Below are 18,763 nucleotides of genomic sequence, written 5' to 3'. Positions count from 1 at the left end.
TTGGAGGGTTTTGAGGAGAAGAGTGACATAATTTGACTCATATTTTAAAAGGATCACTCTGGCTGCTTGGTTGAAACAAGGTAGAGGAAGAGACATGGGTCACAAGACAGTTGTAAAAGTCCAGGGGGTTATTGACAGGTTCTTGAACCAGAGTGGCAGTAAGAGAGGAGATGAGACATGGTCTAATTCTAGATAAATTTTGAAGGCAGAACTAAATAATGTGCTGATCGATCTAATATGGGAATTAAGAGAAAGAAAAAAGTTAAGGATGACTCCAGGGAATTTTGCCTGAGCAACTGGAAGGTAGAGCTGCCATTTTCTGAGATGAGATAGAATACAATGGAGAAATTTTTAAAGAGGAAATTAGGAACTCAGTTTTGAACATGCTAAATTTGAGATCCCTTGTAGACAATCAAGTAGAGATTTGAGTGCATAATTGGAGAAACAAAGGAGGACTTCAGGGAAAATGTCTAGGCTGGAGATAAAAATTTGCCAATCATCAGCATGTAGATGGAATTTAAAGCCATAAACCACATCAGATTTGCAATAGAGCTAATGTGGACAAAAGAGAGAAGAAGACCACAGGCGGAGCCCTCAATTACTTTAGTGTTTATAGATGAGTATTAACCAGCAAAGGAGACCGAGAAGTAGCAGCCAGAGGATTATGGGGAAAACAAAGAGTGTGTAGAGTCCTGGAAGACAGAAGGCACTGTTTTTGTCAAATGCTGCCAACAGGTCAGGGAAGTGAGTGCCTCCCTCTGCTAATATCTAAAGCAATTAATTGTTGCATAACTAATTAGCACAACTAATCATGACTGCCTTCTGTCATGATCACTTCTAGTGTTGCCTTGAAATAGATCTTTGATTGTTATTTGTGTTTTATGTGTTTATGAGTCATTTTCTTGGCCACATTATAGACTTTACTAGGGCAAGACTGTGACATAAATTTCCTTGATACCCACGCAGAGCTCAGGAGCAGGCACTGCATGCAATAGGCACTTGACAAACATTTAATCTTTTAATTTGCGTATTCAACGAAAATATCACATTCTTCATGAAATATAGCTCAGTTAATCTGTCTGGAAGTGATCTGTCCTTTCTCTGAATCCCAATTGCACTTATTGTCTATACTTATCAATTATCACTTTGCATTACAAGTTATCTTAGTTATAAGAGGCCTCTCACTAAGGATTCTTAGTTTTTTTGATGACACAAAAATGTGTTTCATATATCCTTACATACTCTAAATGACCTAAAATTAATTAATCAATTAACTCATGTAATCATCTACCTTGCCTGTGTCTAAAGTGCCTTATGTAAGTGCATATTAATAAAATAATTATTTTCTTAATATCTGCTTCCTTTCTGGCCCAGTGTTATTGTTTGGAGTCCAGAATTTATGGCCGTGTAGTGATATGCATGGCTATTTTGATCTATGCCTGAATAAAGCTGCCTCAACATTGCTGGCATTTCATTAGAGAAGTTTATGGCAATATTATGATAATCACAGCCACTGAAATTTTGTTGCTTATTCTACACACACACACACACACACACACACACACACAAAGCAAATGAAAATTGTGGTTTATGCATCATCTCCACTCTGGGAAGTAAAGTAATGAGCACAAGATCATCCTGCCTAGGCTGAGGGATGACTTTCCTGGATATTAAAACAGATCTGCTTAACATATCTATGTTTTTCAATTCTGGGCATCCCAAATCCTGCACTGAATTGGGAAATACATTCATTTTTCTCCTCACTTGGTCCAGCAGATTCTGATCTGGACTATAGATTATAAAAATTAGAGAACACTGAAGCTGTCCTGAAATGGAGCTTAGGAGCTGTTTATAAATGTAACAACAAGGAGGATAGTTTCCATCATAAAACTGTAGTACAAGGATAAAAATTAATGCCTCATTTTTTTGAGTTGAGACTTTCTGAACAAGCAAAGATAAGAGATTTTCTTCCCATAAAAAGATAATTCATGTACTAGAATATTGATGCATCACTTTCATACCCAACTAAATCTGAATCCAATATGACAGCAAACTCTATGTTTTCCAGGTTGACAAAACAGAAATGTCCCTCCAGGGGAAAATGGGAAAGTAAGTGAAGTATGACGACTGGGTTTCAGTACTTGAGAAAGAGGCCAGTTAGATATTATGTATCAACATAGTCACATTGTGGTTGGCAGCACTGTGCCTTTTATTTTTAAATTTAATGTTTCACATCTATAACCTCCTGTTGGAGGTTAGGAACTGCCCTTATTAACACACAGAAAATCAAGAAAAAAATTATTGAGTTTTTTTTTTTTTCTGACTTTATGACACTTCAAGTATCTGGCCTTATTATGGAGGAACAATGGCCCAGACTATATAATAAATGCTAGGATTCCACAGAAAGGGTGAAAATCAAGTCTTTGATAAAATAAAGAAATGGAGTTCTACCCTGGACATACAGATTACAGGATTCTTTGTTGTGATGTATCTTACTCTTCATGAAAATCGGTATTTGTAAAGGATTGAAGAATATTTGTATCGATAGTTAAAGCAGACTTCCAGCAGCAGTATAACATTTTCAAGTCAGCACCTTAGTTTAGAAAAGCCAGTACAAAGTAGAATGAGAAAGGCAGGTATATTTCTTTTGAGTCATTTCTCCCAGCATCTCAATTATACTTGGCAGGAATTGCTGTTTTTCTCAGATTTTTATTTAATGTAGTGAACAAAATCCCTGTTTTTCTCTGGCTTTTAGGGCATCTTTTACTTTGGGATTATCAACCTGGTTTGGATATCTGCACTCACTAAAGTCTGTGAGGTCTTGTGACTGAGGAGGTTGATCTCAGGAACTGCCTTACTCTACAGTAGGTGGGACTGGATCGAATAGGAGATGGAAGTGGAGAAAGGGACTTAGCTTTTTCATCAGTTTGTTTTACAGTTTACATGGATTTCTGGTATTTCAAGCAAGCATGAGAAATAGCCAAGATACACAGGAGATTGTTATACATTTTATAGATTATAAAATTTCTTCCAAACAACCTAATGTACACCCTTATTCTTAAAATGTAGTCTCTACCTCTCTGAAAACACAATATTTAAAAATCAATTGGAAAGTTTGGGAGAGTAAACAAGGTAAAGGATCAGAGGAAAAACTTTATCCTTATATGTAAAATTTTACATGTGTATTTAAAAGGGTAATTTAAAGAGAGAAAGAGAGGAAGATGGAAAAATAAAGGCATTATGTTTTTAATTAAAGTTCTTATTTTGAATTAATTGTAGATTCACATACAGTTGTAAAAAAATGAAACAGAGAGATCCATGTACCCTTTACCAAGTTTCCCCCAAGGGTAACATCTTGCAAAACAATAGAATGTATGCATTGGATTTTGATGTTGTGGGGTAGAATGTATTATAAATGGCATAAGGCAATTGTTTGCATAAATAAGACATGTCTGTGAGAAATCAATACCTTAACTCCACTTAGTTCAGGGCACTTTCATGAAAGAGACAGAGTTTTAGAGAGTAGCCAACTTTAAGAAAGTTGTGGTCAGTGAGCCAAGATGAAATGTGTTTTCAGGCCCAGACTACAATCAGAAAATTCTGGAAGTGAGCAGAGATGGGAAGAGTAGCTGGGTGATTTAAAAAGAAAGAGAGAGAGAATTCCACAGTTGCCTATTAAGCAAAAATGAAAGACCATTCTTTCTGGAAATAGTAAATGTCTTTTAGTGAAGGTAACAGCTGGAGAAAACAATTTTGACAAGAGTCCTCTGTGAACACTGAAAATTCATGCTCAAAGATATTTGCTTACATCTGGTTTCTTCTATCTGTTATGTGGGCAAAATTTTCACAAATAAGTTTGAGAAGCTTCATTTATCTATCTATCCACCTATCTATCTAGGAAAACTGGCTATATTTTGATAATTACTAGATAAAATATTTTTGCCTTGGTCCTTTTATCTTGTATTTCAGTGAGCTACTATAACAGTAATGCTGTCCTTTGCTCAATGAAAGTAGCAAAATTTCATTACATTTCATTGTCTGAATTCCTGTTATGGACAAGTGTGGGTCTGAGGAGCTGGGCTGGGAGAGAAGGGTGGTAAGAGTATTCAGATAGAACTGAGGTTCATCTCAAAGAGTGCATCTAGGGAGTAACGCTAAAATTTAGAACCAAGCAGTGCACCAGGGCTTCTGCAGAGCCGCTAGGCACTGTATAATTTCTGGGAGTACCGCTCCACAGCAAGACAGCCAGGGGCTGGATATAGAGGTACAACCTAGCTTTGAGGTGTTGTGACAGACACCAGGGATGCCCAACCAGCTAGAAAGGATCGGAAGAGAGGGCAAGATATGGAACCCTGGAAGATTCCCATGACATGTGCTGAAGCTGTAGTTCCTGTTGTATAGGACAGCAATGGGCTCACACTGGTGAAGGAGCAGCCATGAAAAACACAGCAAAGGGATATAGAAGTTTCACTGAATACTTTGGCAGTAAATATAGCTTAAATGCATAGGAAGTCAATGGAACTTTCACTATCTCTTTATTATATACCAATTTTCATTGTATTATGGTCTTTGAACAGTATTTTTATTATTATAGTACATCTATATCCCCCTCCTCTCTGTCTCTTTTTAGGGATACTTGAATCTATACTGTGTTCTCTGGGAGTTGGTGAGCTCTCTTCACATGCAGCCTTCTCTGTCAGGGTTGACATGATGGCTGACGCTATAGCAACTTGGTTTGAGGTGGGGGATACAAGCAGGAAGCTGAATGCCTGAGCCCTGGAGTGCCTTCCCTTCCTTGCTCCTTTGAAGAAGGGGTCAGTTGAGAATTTTCCCTCCCTAACTCCCTCTCTTTTGTGTTTCCCTATCCCTGGGCTTTCCTCACCCACTTTGGACCCTGAGGGAGAGATTTTGTAGGATGTAACACAGAACAATTGCTCAATACGGTCCCCACCATCCTGACATTGAAACAGCCCACTGCTAACCAAAGTACGACTGATAACACCAGTAATGGGCACCATTTTACATTCAAGAACTCTGAATTCAGAGAGAGCATGAACATCAAATTTATGGTCCTTTATTTTAATAAATTTTTTAAAATTTATATTTAAATTAATATTTGTTATTTATGGCTGAAAATAAAATGTGTAAATATATTGTTGTCTTCAGAGGAAAATATTCCTTAATGGCATACAGTCAGCCCTCTGAATCCTTGAGTTCCATATCTATAGAATCAGTCCTCTGTGGATCAAGAATATTCTAAAAAATACATCTGTATTGAACAGACTCTCTTTCTTGTCCTTATTCCCTAAACAATATAGTATAACAACTATTTACATGGCATTTACATTGCATTTCATATCAGACACTTAAGCTTCCATGTATTTTGGTATCCTTGGTTGGTCCTGGAATCAATGCCCCACAGATACTGAGGGACAATTGTGTATGGTATAATTACAATTCCAGAAAATATTTCAGTATGTTTGTATAAACAATAAGCCAAAATAATTATTGTGCTTATTTCTAAGTGGCAAGACTACTGGTGATTATTTGCCTCTATATATTGTTTCTAGTGAAAATTATTTCTATAATGTTGCCATATAGTGTATCAAAATTTTAACAGAAAATTCCAATTGGATTTCTGCCAATACAAAATTATATTTTTTAAACCATTTTTTAGCAAATACAAATTTTTGAGCATAAGGCACATTATTAAACCAAATATGAGCAAATTCAAAATAAATACACATAACTTTCTTGTTATAGAAATAAAATCTACCAAGTGTGCATTCAAACACATACACTTAAAATATCGTTGGAAGGGTAAAAAGATGCTGGTACTGGAGTTTGCCTCTAGGGGAGGAAACCGAGTAGCTGAGGGGTTCTATAGCCCCCTTGGGATCTTTGGTAGATTTGCACTATGTGAATTTTAGCAACTGAAAATAATTTAAAAACAAAGAAAAATAAAAATAAGTATAGTACTCAAATTCCTCCAGCTATTCCTTTCAATCACTTTTTGTCCTTTCCATTGTTAGATTAGTCTACTCTAGTTTGATTTATTTTGACTTATAGCCAAAAACATAGAGTATCTCTCATTGCCCTGTTTGGATAATAAATAACTAGAACCTGTTTCCCCACTAAATGTTTCAACACTAACTGTTGTGAATAACATTTGCCTTCTTTGTAAAACCTCTCACAATGCTGCTATTAAATAAGAAGTAACTGCTGAGTGTGATATATTATTGGTTCAGTAAAGGTCTGACACAGAAAAGCCTTGAAGTTAAGATAAACGTTTACAGCACGATTGTCACAGAACAGTTGTCAGTCAAGGGTTGAATCCAATCATTTGTTTGTACACTGATTCATTCACAAAAAGTTCACTCAGGTAAGCCAGGTACGTCTGGTACTTTCCTCAGTTTTCAACTTCTTCATCCAATTTTCACTTACATAAAAGACTTGCTTTGTTCTGTTTTTACTGGGAGTGTTCTGAGTTTGATTTTTTATAGAGAAAAGATGATGAATCCTATGATACCCAAATTCTCTCCTAGGTTAACCTGTAGTTGTAAAATATTTATTGATGTTGCCCCAGGTTTAGCTAAGCATGGTTTGCAGATTGTTGCTATAGTTATCTGAAAATTGTGTGTGTTAATTTACAAATTTTGTCAGTGATGACAGGTGGTTTGTGCTCAAAGACACTGGTAGTTAAATGTCCAGAAGGGAGGTGAGAACAGGAAAGAACTAATGAACATTGAAAAGGTGGTGAACTGAATGAACTGGTGGTGTCAACTAAGTACCTCAGCACTCATTTAAATGCTTATGAGAGTCATGAGTACCCGAACATTTATTTGTTTAATCAAAGGTTAAAAGTTTTGAGAAGTGGGAAAAAGGCAGATCTGACATGAGAATTCTGAGAACCTTAAGACAATTGCTACTACCTTAGTCGAGAGAACTATTAGAATGAAATTAAAGTCCACAATGAGGAAGGCAGAGAGCAGACAGGTATTGAAAGACACCTAAACAACAAAGTACCAAGTGTGAAAAATCAACAATCTATAAACAATTCAAATAAAACAACCTAGAGAATGTGAGTTAGAACTGTGAGAATTGTAATTCACAGCATTGAGAGCAAAAGCCAAATGTGCCAAATAAACGACCATAAATGTTACTATAATGGAAAAGTTTTACTTGACAGTCTAAGACACCAATCTGAGAACTGCTTGTAAGAGTTTCGTACGAAGCCAAAAACAAGTAAAGAAAAATAACAAAAAGTAAAAACACAAACGAAAATTGGAGAGCATATAGAAGAATACAGCTCAGCAATGACATTCATTTTAGTGGGGCTAATTTGACTCACCAATGTAGCAGATTATTTAAATTGGCAACATTTTCATACTGAATAAACTCATTCCATTTGATACAAATGTGGACTAATAATTCAAAGGAAGACTTTTCTTGTATGTTTGGTGTTTTTGTCTGGTTGTTTGCTTGTTTCTTCTGGAGACAAGGTTTCGCTCTGTCTCCCAGTCTGCAGTACAGTGGTGAGATTATGGCTCACTGCAGCCTCAACCTCCTGGGCTCAAGCGATCCTCCCACCTCAGCCTCCCAAGTTGCTTGGACTACAGAAGCAAGCCACCACACTTGGCTATTTTTTTCTTTTTAAATAGGGATGAGATCTCCCTATGCTGCCCAGGCTGGTCTCAAACTCCTGGCCTCAAGCAATCCTCCTGGTTGTGCTGATCTTCCCAAAGTGCTGGGATTACAGGTGTGAGCCACTGCAACTGGGCATGTTTTTTACTGTGTTTTATATTGATCATTAGCCAATCACAAGGACAGATTTTTGATAAATTGTGCTTATTTTGAAACATGCTTTAGTCACAAATGCTCTTATACCTAGTAAATATTTTATATTTAATTTTAAAATAGACAGTGAATATAGATGATTCCTTAAGGATCGAGGAAAAGGATTTTTTTGGCTTGTTTGTGTTTGATTTTGGTTTTTAAGATAGTAGATAATGGTGCTATGAAATATTCAATAAGGAGGGTAAACTAATTATTCAGGAGACAGAAAGGACACAGGCCAGAGTAAAACCCTTAAGTCTGAGGGGGTAGAATCCACTGCACTAGCAGAGAGGTCATCCTTCAGTAGAAGCGGGAACCATTGCTTCTGGTATTAAGAGGAAGCCACCTTACACAGGTAGTGATGCAGCTGGTTGGTAGATTTTGTGTTGGGAGTGTGCACATCTTATTGTTTTTAGTTTTTCTATGAAATGATGGGAAAGGGCATAGGCTGAGAGAAGAAAAGGGGTTGTTTGACATGTGAGGAAAAGGATGTGAGAGAATCTCCTCAGAAACATTACTGGGGGCCCCAGTAGCAAGTGGTCATGAATTTTATAAGAGATTAATTCTGCTGCACAGGTAAAGATGTGAAGTAGATGAAAAATTGAACCTCACCCGAGTAAGTTGCTGCAGGGGAGTAAATGGAAAGAAAGAGAGAAAAAGGAATTGAGATCATTTGCAAGGAGTGATTATAATGAAGGACCCATATAAATTAAAGCATCTTTGGGCCGGATGAAGAGTGAAATGGTAGTAAGGTCCATAGCTTGGAGGTCTCGGCGCCATCAGAAGGTTGTCAGAAATGGTACCAGTGGGAGTAGGCTTAGGCATCAGAGAATAGTAAGCTTGAAATTCTGATTTTGAGGGGACGAAGTTGCTGGTAATGACAAGTTCTAGGTTATGACCCTGGCATGAGTGGCTGAATGGGATTGAGGAAAGATTGTTGGATATGAAAAAGTGAAAGAACTGAGAGGCCAGAATGTTGCATGGGTTATTTGCATGAATATTGAAATAACCTAAAAAAGATGTCAGAATTAGGGAGGGGAGAGAGAGAGAGAGAGAGAGAGAGAGTGAGAATACATAGACACAGTGGGCTAGGTTCCAAATTTTTCAAAGAATAAGAGTTAACAGGTAGGACTGTACCATGAGGAAAGGTAGATAGTGACAGAGTCTGATGCCATGTGCATTTAAAATCAACATTTTAATAAGTATGTAAATGAACATGTTAGTAACCATTGATATCTGTCAGAATAGCAGTTATATCAAATACATCTGGTTTATATGTTAATAAAATGAAATAAAACACACCGGAAAACATTTATATACTTAGTAATGACACTAAAGAGCAAATTTTTATCATGACCATCAATATTACTTCTACTCTACATCACAAATAAGAAATTTCCAGGTTTTCAGAAAGTGCCTGGTAATTCTGGCACTGCGGGAGGGAATTGTGGAGGATTAAACAAGAATGCTAATGAAGTGTTTGGAGCAGGATCTGACATATAGTCAGTACTAAATAAAAGTCATGAGGCAGTCAAACTGAAGACGACTTCCTGTGTAAGAAAAGGCTTCCACGCCTTCTTTGCTACTCCTCTTTAAACATTGTCTTAGATCAAAAAACAATTTTTGTATCAGAAATGCCTTGACCTATACTGGTTTTCCCTAATTTGTAGTCCAGATGGTTTTTTAAAAAATATTTCTGAGAAGAGTACTGTATTAAGAAATATAAAATCTGCTCCTGAATGTTGTAAGTAGTTGGGGTCACAACAGGCTAGAAATGCTTTTATAATCATGGGTAACATATTAAAATACCAGTCTCAGAATCAGTAAAGTTGGATATATTTGACTAAACATGGCAAAAACAAAATAAACATACATCTTAAACAAGGTTAGAAACCAAAAGACTTACCAGAAAAATTATTTGCAACATGTAGGATGGAAAAAGAATATCTCTAATATACAGAAAGTTCTCATAAAATAATAAGAAAAATGTTAACCATCATTTTTTAAAAGAGCAAAAAACATGGATATGAATAACAGAAAAAGCCAATGAATATATGAGAAGATATTTGTCAGAAGGAGTCAAAAGAACATTTATGAAATCAATAATTCTCAGCATTAAAGAGGATGCAGAGAAAATGCTCTCTGAATCATTATTAATAGGAATGAATATTAAAATCATATGGACTTTCTGTTTGGCAGTTGTCCGTTTTATTCAAAATCTTAAATATGCATACCCTTTGACCTAGCAATTCAATTTCTAGGAATTTATTCTAAGGATATAAGGAAACAAACACCCAAAACATCTTAGCCACTGTAATAGTAGACAGATATTGAAAAATATTAGTACTCATGAAAAGATACATGTAACAGATTTCTGGATGAAACAAGTATGTTACAAGATATTATTTGTAGTTTTGATCACATTTATGTAAAAATATATGTGCTTGTGTATGTATGTGTATATGTATATGTAAGTGTTCAAATAGATATCTGAAGGGATATGTCTGATCGTGTTAATGGTAATTTTCTTTGACCGTGGAATTTCTGATCATTTTCACTTTCTAGCTTCTGTTTTTCTATATTGTTTGAATTGTGTATTTACAACCCTAATGATAAGTTATCACTACTTAGAGTCTTTGCCCTTGTAGTCCACTTTGCCTGGACCATTCTGTTACCTACTTCAGTTCTCTGCTCAATGTCCTCCACTGGAAAAGTCTTCATTTGACACTCTATTTGAAATAGAACGACCACCCCTTTGTCCCCATATTTATTTTTTTCTTTTCCTTTTTTTTTTTTTTTTTTTGAGACTGAGTCTCTCTCTCTCTGTTGTCCAGGCTGGAGTGCAATGGCGTGATCTCGGCTCATTGCAACCTCCGTCTCCCGGGTTCAAGCAATTCTCCTGCCTCAGCCTCCCAAGTAGCTGGGATTACAGGCGTGTGCCACCATGCCCAGCTAATTTTCTGGTATTTTGTAATTTTGTAGAGATGGGGTTTCACCATGTTGGCCAGGCTGCTCTTGAACTCCTGACCTCAGGTGATCCACCTGCCTTGACCTCCCAAAGTGCTGGGATTCCTTCCAGGCACGAGCCACCGTGCCTGGCCTTGTCCCCATATTCCATTCCTTTTCCCTGCTTTAGTTTTCTCAGCTATACTTCACACCATAAAACATATCTTAACTGTGCTTGCTTATTTATTTATTGTGTATTGTCTGACTCCTCCTTTTCTGCACTAGAAAGTGAACTCCATAAGGGCAGGACTTCGTTTTGTACTAAACTGTAACCCCAGAGCTGAGAACAGTGCTGTTTTGGGGAGAAAGACACATCATCCCGCTGATACACCTGAGTGCTTCAATTTCATGGTGCTAGTGATCCTATTTAGGATGTAGGAGAGAAAAAATTGAAAAAAATAAAAATCTCAAATATGCATTTACCTTTTTATTTCTCAGGGGCTGAACCACTTCCCTAACACACAGCTCTAGATCATTGAGATAATCCTTTTCCGTCTGTATCAGCTCCTTGATGATCTTTTCCCGCTTTGCCATCATCCTCTTCATTTGATGCTCTTCCTCTGGGGTTAAGGTCTCAGCTACAGAACACTCACCCTGTGGAGTCATCTTTTCTGTTAAATGAAAACATATGCAGGTGAGGCATTCTCCTGAGGATTCTTTTTCCTTCATTACAAACAAACAACGCCTTCGCAGGACTTTGTTAACAAGGAGAAAGGCTGAAGGTATCTTCATGATGTGTTCTTAGGAAGTGATATATGGACATTCCCTTACAAAACTATGAGCAAGAGGAAAAATAGGAGTGAACTTCTTCTAACAAGTGAGTTAAATGATACTCAATTATCGTGGCTTCTTTAAAATATCCCATTGCTTGTAGCTTAGCCTATAAAGCCAGTATTCAGCCTGGAGGTCAAATACATTAAAAAAACAGTTCAGAACTTCCGTTCACATTTGCTTTTAAATCAAGGGAAGAATTTTAATTAGTAAATGAAGTGCCTCTAATTTTGTTTGTCACCGTTATTAAAAATAATTACCTCTCATTCTCAGTGGGTAATATCCAAATCTCAATGAAATGGAAAACAATTGCATGATTGGAGTTTTTCTTTTCAATTCATCATCAGACTCCATGAGGAGTGAAGCAGTGGTGGATTAAATAAATTTCAACTGAAATTTTTCATGGTTCATCTTTTATACTAAGCATAACTTGTTATTTCAAAATTCTTGAACTGTCAAACAGAAAGTTTTAATTTAAAAAGTCTCAGTACTGGGGAGATAATGAGATAAATGGTAAGCCTCACACATAGCAAAAGTTTATATGAAGTATTCAAGTAAGGGAGCTAAATATCTTCAAGGACGAACTCCCCACAGCAATGTACAATTTTGGAAGCCACAAACCAGATCACAGACCATGAAATCAAAGGGGCGGTAAACATCAGGGCAGTGTGTGAGTCTGTGTATGTAAGAGTGTGTGTAAATACATTTGCTTCAAGCTTGAAGCTTTATTTTCATCTTAGTCTCTGCAGTTGCAGAAGTAATTATATTTCATTTAAAGTTAATATGATTCTAGTAACTGGTATATGAGACATCTTCAATGTTGACACCACTCCCTGAGAACATGGAACTTTACAAAAGGGCCTATAAAGAGTCTGTACAGTAAAAAATAAATGTACAGGTCACAATATATGCAAGTGGAAATAAAGAGTGTTTTCTTGGCTGACTCCAGGAACAAAGCTAAGACAACTAGAGAAACAATATAGTAGAGGAGTTAATGGTGTGATGTCAAGAGACTGCCCCAGGAACGTGAACAGACACTTTAAAAAGTAATGAGCTCTCTCTCTCTGGCCCACTGACTTCAGCATTTCAGGCAGAGGCTCAATATTCAAACATCTGTGGAGAGTAATTCCAACATCAGTTTGGAAGCTACACTAGGTTGATTTTTGGACAATCCAGACCTGCAGGTGAGTATGTTTCGGAATCATTTGCCTCCTACCAATCCTTCCTTCATTAGGAAAGCAGGAAGTTTTGACAAATAGCATCCAAAAGCACATGGTTTTATGAGATTTGGGCTATTTAGTGCTAAAGAAATAATCCACATGAGGCCGGGTGCAGTTGCTCATGCCTGTAATCCCAGCACTTTGGGAGGCCGAGGCGGGCAGATCATGAGGTCAGGAGATCGAGACCACCCTGGCTAACACGGTGAAACCCCGTCTCTACCAAAAATACAAAAAATTAGCCAGGCGTGGTGGCGGGTGCCTGTAGTCCCAGCTACTCGGGAGGTTGAGGCTGGAGAATGGCGTGAACCCGGGAGGCGGAGCTTGCAGTGAGCCGAGATCGTGCCACTGCACTCCAGCCTGGGCGACAGAGCCAGACTCTGTCTCAAAAAAAAAAAAAAAAGAAAAAAAAAAAGAAAAAGAAAAAAGAGAAAAGAAATAATCCATATGAGCTATATAAGAACAGATAATCTATTCAAGGAGAGAGAATGAATGCATGAGATGTCCTGGAGCCCTCAAATCTTGATCTACATTATGAGAATTTGGGGGTGCTTGCTAATTTGTGTTTTTGTTTTTTGTTTTTTTCAGAAACAGATTCTCACTCTGTCACCCAGGCTGGAATGCAGTGGTGCAATTGCAACTCACTGCATCCTCAAACTTCTGGGCTCGTGCAATCCTCCCGCCTGAGCTTCCCGAAGCACTGGGATTACAAGTATGAGCCACTGCACCAGCCTAATTTGTAATATTTTTATTGGAAAGTAGAAGCAGCCTGCCTCTCAGTGCCCCAAATTTGAAAAAGCAAGTTACAATCAGGTGTCATTACAATGAATTATTTTGGATATGAAAGAGGAAGACAGGACACCTTATGAGGGGAGCTACAGTGAGGAGGCTGCGTCTACCACCATTGTGGCCCTTTCTTTTTAAAAATGTGTATATTCAAGATGTACAACATAATATCTTGATGTATGTATACATAGTGAAATGATTGGGTAGGGGGTGGGAGACGGAAGGCAGAAAGGTGTGAGGAAGGTCCTTTACTCCTGGGGTATGTGAAATAGAGCACAGAAGGAAATCTCACAAGTAAGAGAGGTGACAAACCAGTATGGACACTGCCCAATTATCACTTAAAGTTTCCTTGAAAATAAAAATGATGCTGATGAAAAACTGCTCTGACTGACATTTGCTTTTCCAGGTTCTAAACTTCTTATGCCTTATAAGATTAATCTATCAATTATTTGGGATCCTAGCAAGGAGAAGGAAGTTTTTCCTGATCGTCGGCAAAGGAATATCCCTAAAACGTGCATTTGGGTTATTTTTAGTTCTCAATTCCAGGACTCAATCACTATGTTAACTTAACCTGCTTCACAGACATTTCAGTTGCTGCACTTTAAAATGTACCACGTCAGATTGTGTCAATTAAAAACTGCTTAGATTTTCCAATACTGCTCAACAACTTGTTGAGAACAAATTTGTGGGGGCAAGGTGGTTGAAGTGTCAGTGAAAATACTCAACTTCTCCCTCAGGTATAAAAATCTCTCAGGGAATTTAGAGTTGAGCAACCTTATGAGATATCTTTGCTTGCTCTTTTGACTCAAGTTTATGGTAGGAACAAAGACTTCACTTGCATCATTTTATGGTCAGGTTTCTAAACACTTCCTATGTTTGCATTTCTTAAACCTACAAACTCTCTGCGATGCATTGTGGACACATTTTGTTTTTATAAGATCTTTCTCTGCATTTAAACATTTTATCTTTTAAAAGTTAGTTATACCTAACTTTTATATATAAAAGTATTTGTAACTCAACAATATTACCAACATATATAACCCAAATCAGCAGTCAGCTATAGCCCGTCTTTTATTTCTGGATGAAGCAACAGAGGGGGCCTGACACGGTGGCTCATGCCTTTAATGCCAACACTTTGGGAGGCCAAGGTGGGCGGATCACCTGAGGTCGGGAGTTTCAGACCAGCCTGACCAACATGGAGAAATGCTGTCTCTACTAAAAATATAAAACTAGCCAGGTGTGGTGATGCATGACTGTAATCCCAGCTACTTGGGAGGCTGAGGCAGGGGAATCACTTGAACCCATGCGGCTGAGATTACAGTGAGCCGAGATTGCACCATTACACTTCAGCCTGGGTGACAGAGTGAGACTCCATCTCAAAAAAAAAAAGAAAGAAAAAGAAAAAAGAAAAAGCAGCAGAGAGGCTATTTAGGAAAGAAGGAAAAATAGTTTTAAGAATAAATGTTTTCCAATAATATGCATATAATAAAACACAATGTCAAAGCCAAAGTGAAACTAAGGTTAAAAGGATGTTCAGATTGCTATAACAGAAATATGCAGCTGTATATTAAAGCAGTACCATGTAATTGACTTCACTCTGCATTTCTTTCACACTCAAGCTTTGTTTTTCCAGTGGTGGTGTGAATTTTTACTATTCTAGCCACAAAATTCATTAATAATATATGTGGAGATTCCTGGCCAAGGAAGTTTATATAAAAAGAGGTTGTTAGATGAGTAGATTGCAAAAATTTTCTCCCATTCTGTAGGTTGCCTGTTCACTCTGATGGTAGTTTCTTTTGCTGTGCAGAAGCTCTTTAGTTTAATGAGATCCCATTTGTCAATTTTGGCTTTTGCTGCCGTTGCTTTTGGTGTTTTAGACATGAAGTCTTTGCCCATGCCTATGTCCTGAATGGTACTACCTAGGTTTTCCTCTAGGATTTTTATGGTATTAGGTCTAACATTTAAGTCTTTAATCCATCTTGAATTAATTTTCGTATAAGGAGTAAGGAAAGGATCCAGTTTCAGCTTTCTACTTATGGCTAGCCAATTTTCCCAGCACCATTTATTAAATAGGGAATCCTTTCCCCCTTTCTTGTTTTTGTCAGGTTTGTCAAAGATCAGATGGCTGTAGATGTGTGGTATTATTTCTGAGGACTCTGTTCTGTTCCATTGGTCTATATCTCTGTTTTGGTACCAGTACCATGCTGTTTTGGTTACTTTGCCTTGTAATATAGTTTGAAGTCAGGTAGTGTGATGCCTCCAGCTTTGTTCTTTTGACTTAGGATTGTCTTGGAGATGCGGGCTCTTTTTTGGTTCCATATGAACTTTAAAGCAGTTTTTTCCAATTCTGTGAAGAAACTCATCAGTGTCAGATTGGATTAAGAAAATGTGGCACATATACACCATGGAATACTATGCAGCCATCAAAAAGGATGAGTTTGTGTCCTTTGTAGGGACATGGATGCAGCTGGAAACCATCATTCTTAGCAAACTATCACAAGAACAGAAAACCAAACACCGCATGTTCTCACTCATAGGTGGGAACTGAACAATGAGATCACTTGGACTCAGGAAGGGGAACATCACACACCAGGGCCTATCATGGGGAGGGGGGAGGGGGGAGGGATTGCATTGGGAGTTATACCTGATGTAAATGACGAGTTGATGGGTGCAGCACACCAACATGGCACAAGTATACATATGTAACAAACCTGCACGTTATGCACATGTACCCTACAACTTAAAGTATAATAATAATAAATTAATTAAAAAAAAAAAAAGAGGTTGTTGCAGTTTGAGAAAAGGATAATCTGACTTGAGATCAGCTCTACCACTCAACTGTGAGAACACAGTAGAGTAATAACTATTAGTCATCCTCACAGAGCCTTGGTTTCCTTACCTGTAAACTATGCATGAAAACCATCACAGTGTGATCATGAAGATTGAATTAAATGAGCAGCTGCATGTGGAAGTTCCTTGAGATCTTTAAAACAATACAAATGTTAACTATTTCTGTGGGAATGGGAACAATAGGGTTACTTTCTCTACAGTCTCAAACTTTCCCACTGTCTAGAGCAAACAATTATCCCATTATTTTGTGGTTATCAACTTGTCAAGAAAAAATGCATGACTCTAAAGTGGGTGGACAGCTAGTTCAGTTGGAAGAGGAAGAGCAAAAAAAAAAAAAAAAAAAAAATAGGGATGCTGCTTTCAGAGGAAAGTCAGAACAAAGCTGGGGTTTAGAATTCTGAGCATTTTATCTGGCTTGGGTATATGCATCGGGAGAACCTTGATCTCTTAGAGAAGTGCAACAGCACCCAAAGGCAAAGGGGTGTTGGGGGAGGACTGAAGACAATCTTCATTGATAGCCAGGTTTTGCTTAGAATTTGTTCTATCCTCTTTTTCCTTTCATCTTGCTTTTGCCACTACTACTGCCATTTGGGAGTGGATTTAAGGAGAGGTAATTTCTTTCTTTCTTTGTAAATTATAAAATAATATACACTTGTGATATCTATCTAGATAGGTTATATATAGAGATAGAAATAGCTATAGCTATAGATAGATATGGATACAGATCGAGAGAGAGAGAGAGATGTAGATATAGTAGGGGTTTAAGTGCATAGCCTTGGGAGCCAGACTGCCTGGGTTCAAACTCCACCACTACCATTTATTAGATCTGTTACCTCAGACAAGTTACTTAGCTCTTCCTATATCAATTTTCTCATATGTAAGTTAAGGATAACGTTATGTTAGTAAAGCCTTATAAAGTGATTTTGAAGATTAAATTAGTTAATGTCTGTAAAACACTTGTAACAGTGCCTGGCATTATAGTGGATATCTTGTAAATGTTTTATTATTATTAGATGCAATCCCTATTTATTAATTACAATGTGATAATTACTGTATTATTGATTGTATTCTAGTTTAGTGTATAGCCTTCTCAAAATATCTCCATTCACATACAAATACACGTATTTACAGAAGTTCAGTTTTTTGTTTGTTTTATTTTTTAACAATAACAAGCTCATATACATATTCTTCTGCAACTTGCTTTTGCAACTATAACAGTATATAGTAGGGATCTTTTTTTGTAACATCAGCATAATTGTGTCAGACACTGCTGTTGCCTGCTCAATATCTATTCTCCCATTTGTTTTTCATGAACTGAACCATAAATAGATAAAAATATTTAATTATTGGACAATTTTTAAATCAAGAGTGGGAAAAGGGAACATACTTAGGAAATATATCCAGATAAAGGATCCGAAAATGAAACACACTAAGTAAAAATAATGCTCCAAATAAAGAGACATCAATAAAATGATTTGTCTCAGCCTTGGTGGTGATCAATAGAAAAAAAAAATAGCATCCCTTAACAATTCAAGGACACTAACTGGCTGTCACATGGATTTGAGATCTGAAATTATTGAATGCTTAACAAATAAATACTAAGGGCTTACTATGAGCCCAAAATCATAGGCTCTGGGGATATGGCAATTTAAAAAAAATCATAAAACAAATTCCTTTCCTCATGGAACTTAACTTCTAGTTGGGGAAGAAGAACACAAATAATTTAAACAAGTTATTTAGTATACTAAAAGGTGATAAGTGGTATAGAGAAAAATAATGCTATGAAAGCTGCTAGGAAGAGCTTAAAAAACGTGCAATTTTAATTAAGATGGCAGGAAAAGCCTGAAATTGAGTTGAAAGGTGAGAGAGTCATGCAGTTATCTGGGGGAGGTGGTTTTTAGCAGATGAATTGGTAGTGGAAAACCTTAAGGTGAGGATGTGCATGGCCTATTTAAGGATCAGGAAGCAGACCAATGTGTGGGCAGGTGGGAGAACATTGGGGACTGGATAAGCGATTTGGTGGACAGGACAGCCTGGGAGAGATTGTGGAGAATTGTAAGTATTTTAAACATTTAAACATTTTTGTGATATTGCAGAAAAGCTAAAGACATTAATGAACTTTAGATGTTTTTAAATTAAGGATATATGTTAAAATTTCAAGGCCAACCATTAAAATAATAAAATAGCATGTAAAATTTCAAAACCAGTAGAGGAAAGAAAGCAATTCAGCAGAAGAAAGGAGAAAACCGAAAGAGAAAAATAAGTACAAGGCAGTCGATCCAAATCTATACGTAATC

At 37.1% G+C, this 18,763-nt stretch overlaps 1 protein-coding gene across 1 annotated transcript in view; it reads right to left on the bottom strand.

The window, feature by feature from the left end:
• The window catches only part of ARHGEF38 (Rho guanine nucleotide exchange factor 38), a 124,142-nt gene that overhangs the window by 73,316 nt on the left and 32,063 nt on the right, over positions 1-18,763 (bottom strand). Inside the window, exon 2 of the mRNA XM_005555602.5 lies at positions 11,266-11,453. Within this exon, the coding sequence (XP_005555659.3) occupies positions 11,266-11,453 (188 nt within the window). The remainder of the gene's footprint in view (positions 1-11,265; positions 11,454-18,763) is intronic.

This window comes from Macaca fascicularis, chromosome 5 (assembly GCF_037993035.2).
Source record: "Macaca fascicularis isolate 582-1 chromosome 5, T2T-MFA8v1.1".
NCBI classification, from domain to species: Eukaryota; Metazoa; Chordata; class Mammalia; order Primates; family Cercopithecidae; genus Macaca; species Macaca fascicularis.
The sequence above is the reverse complement of the archived record's forward strand: the minus strand, read 5'-3'. Positions and strand labels throughout refer to the sequence as shown.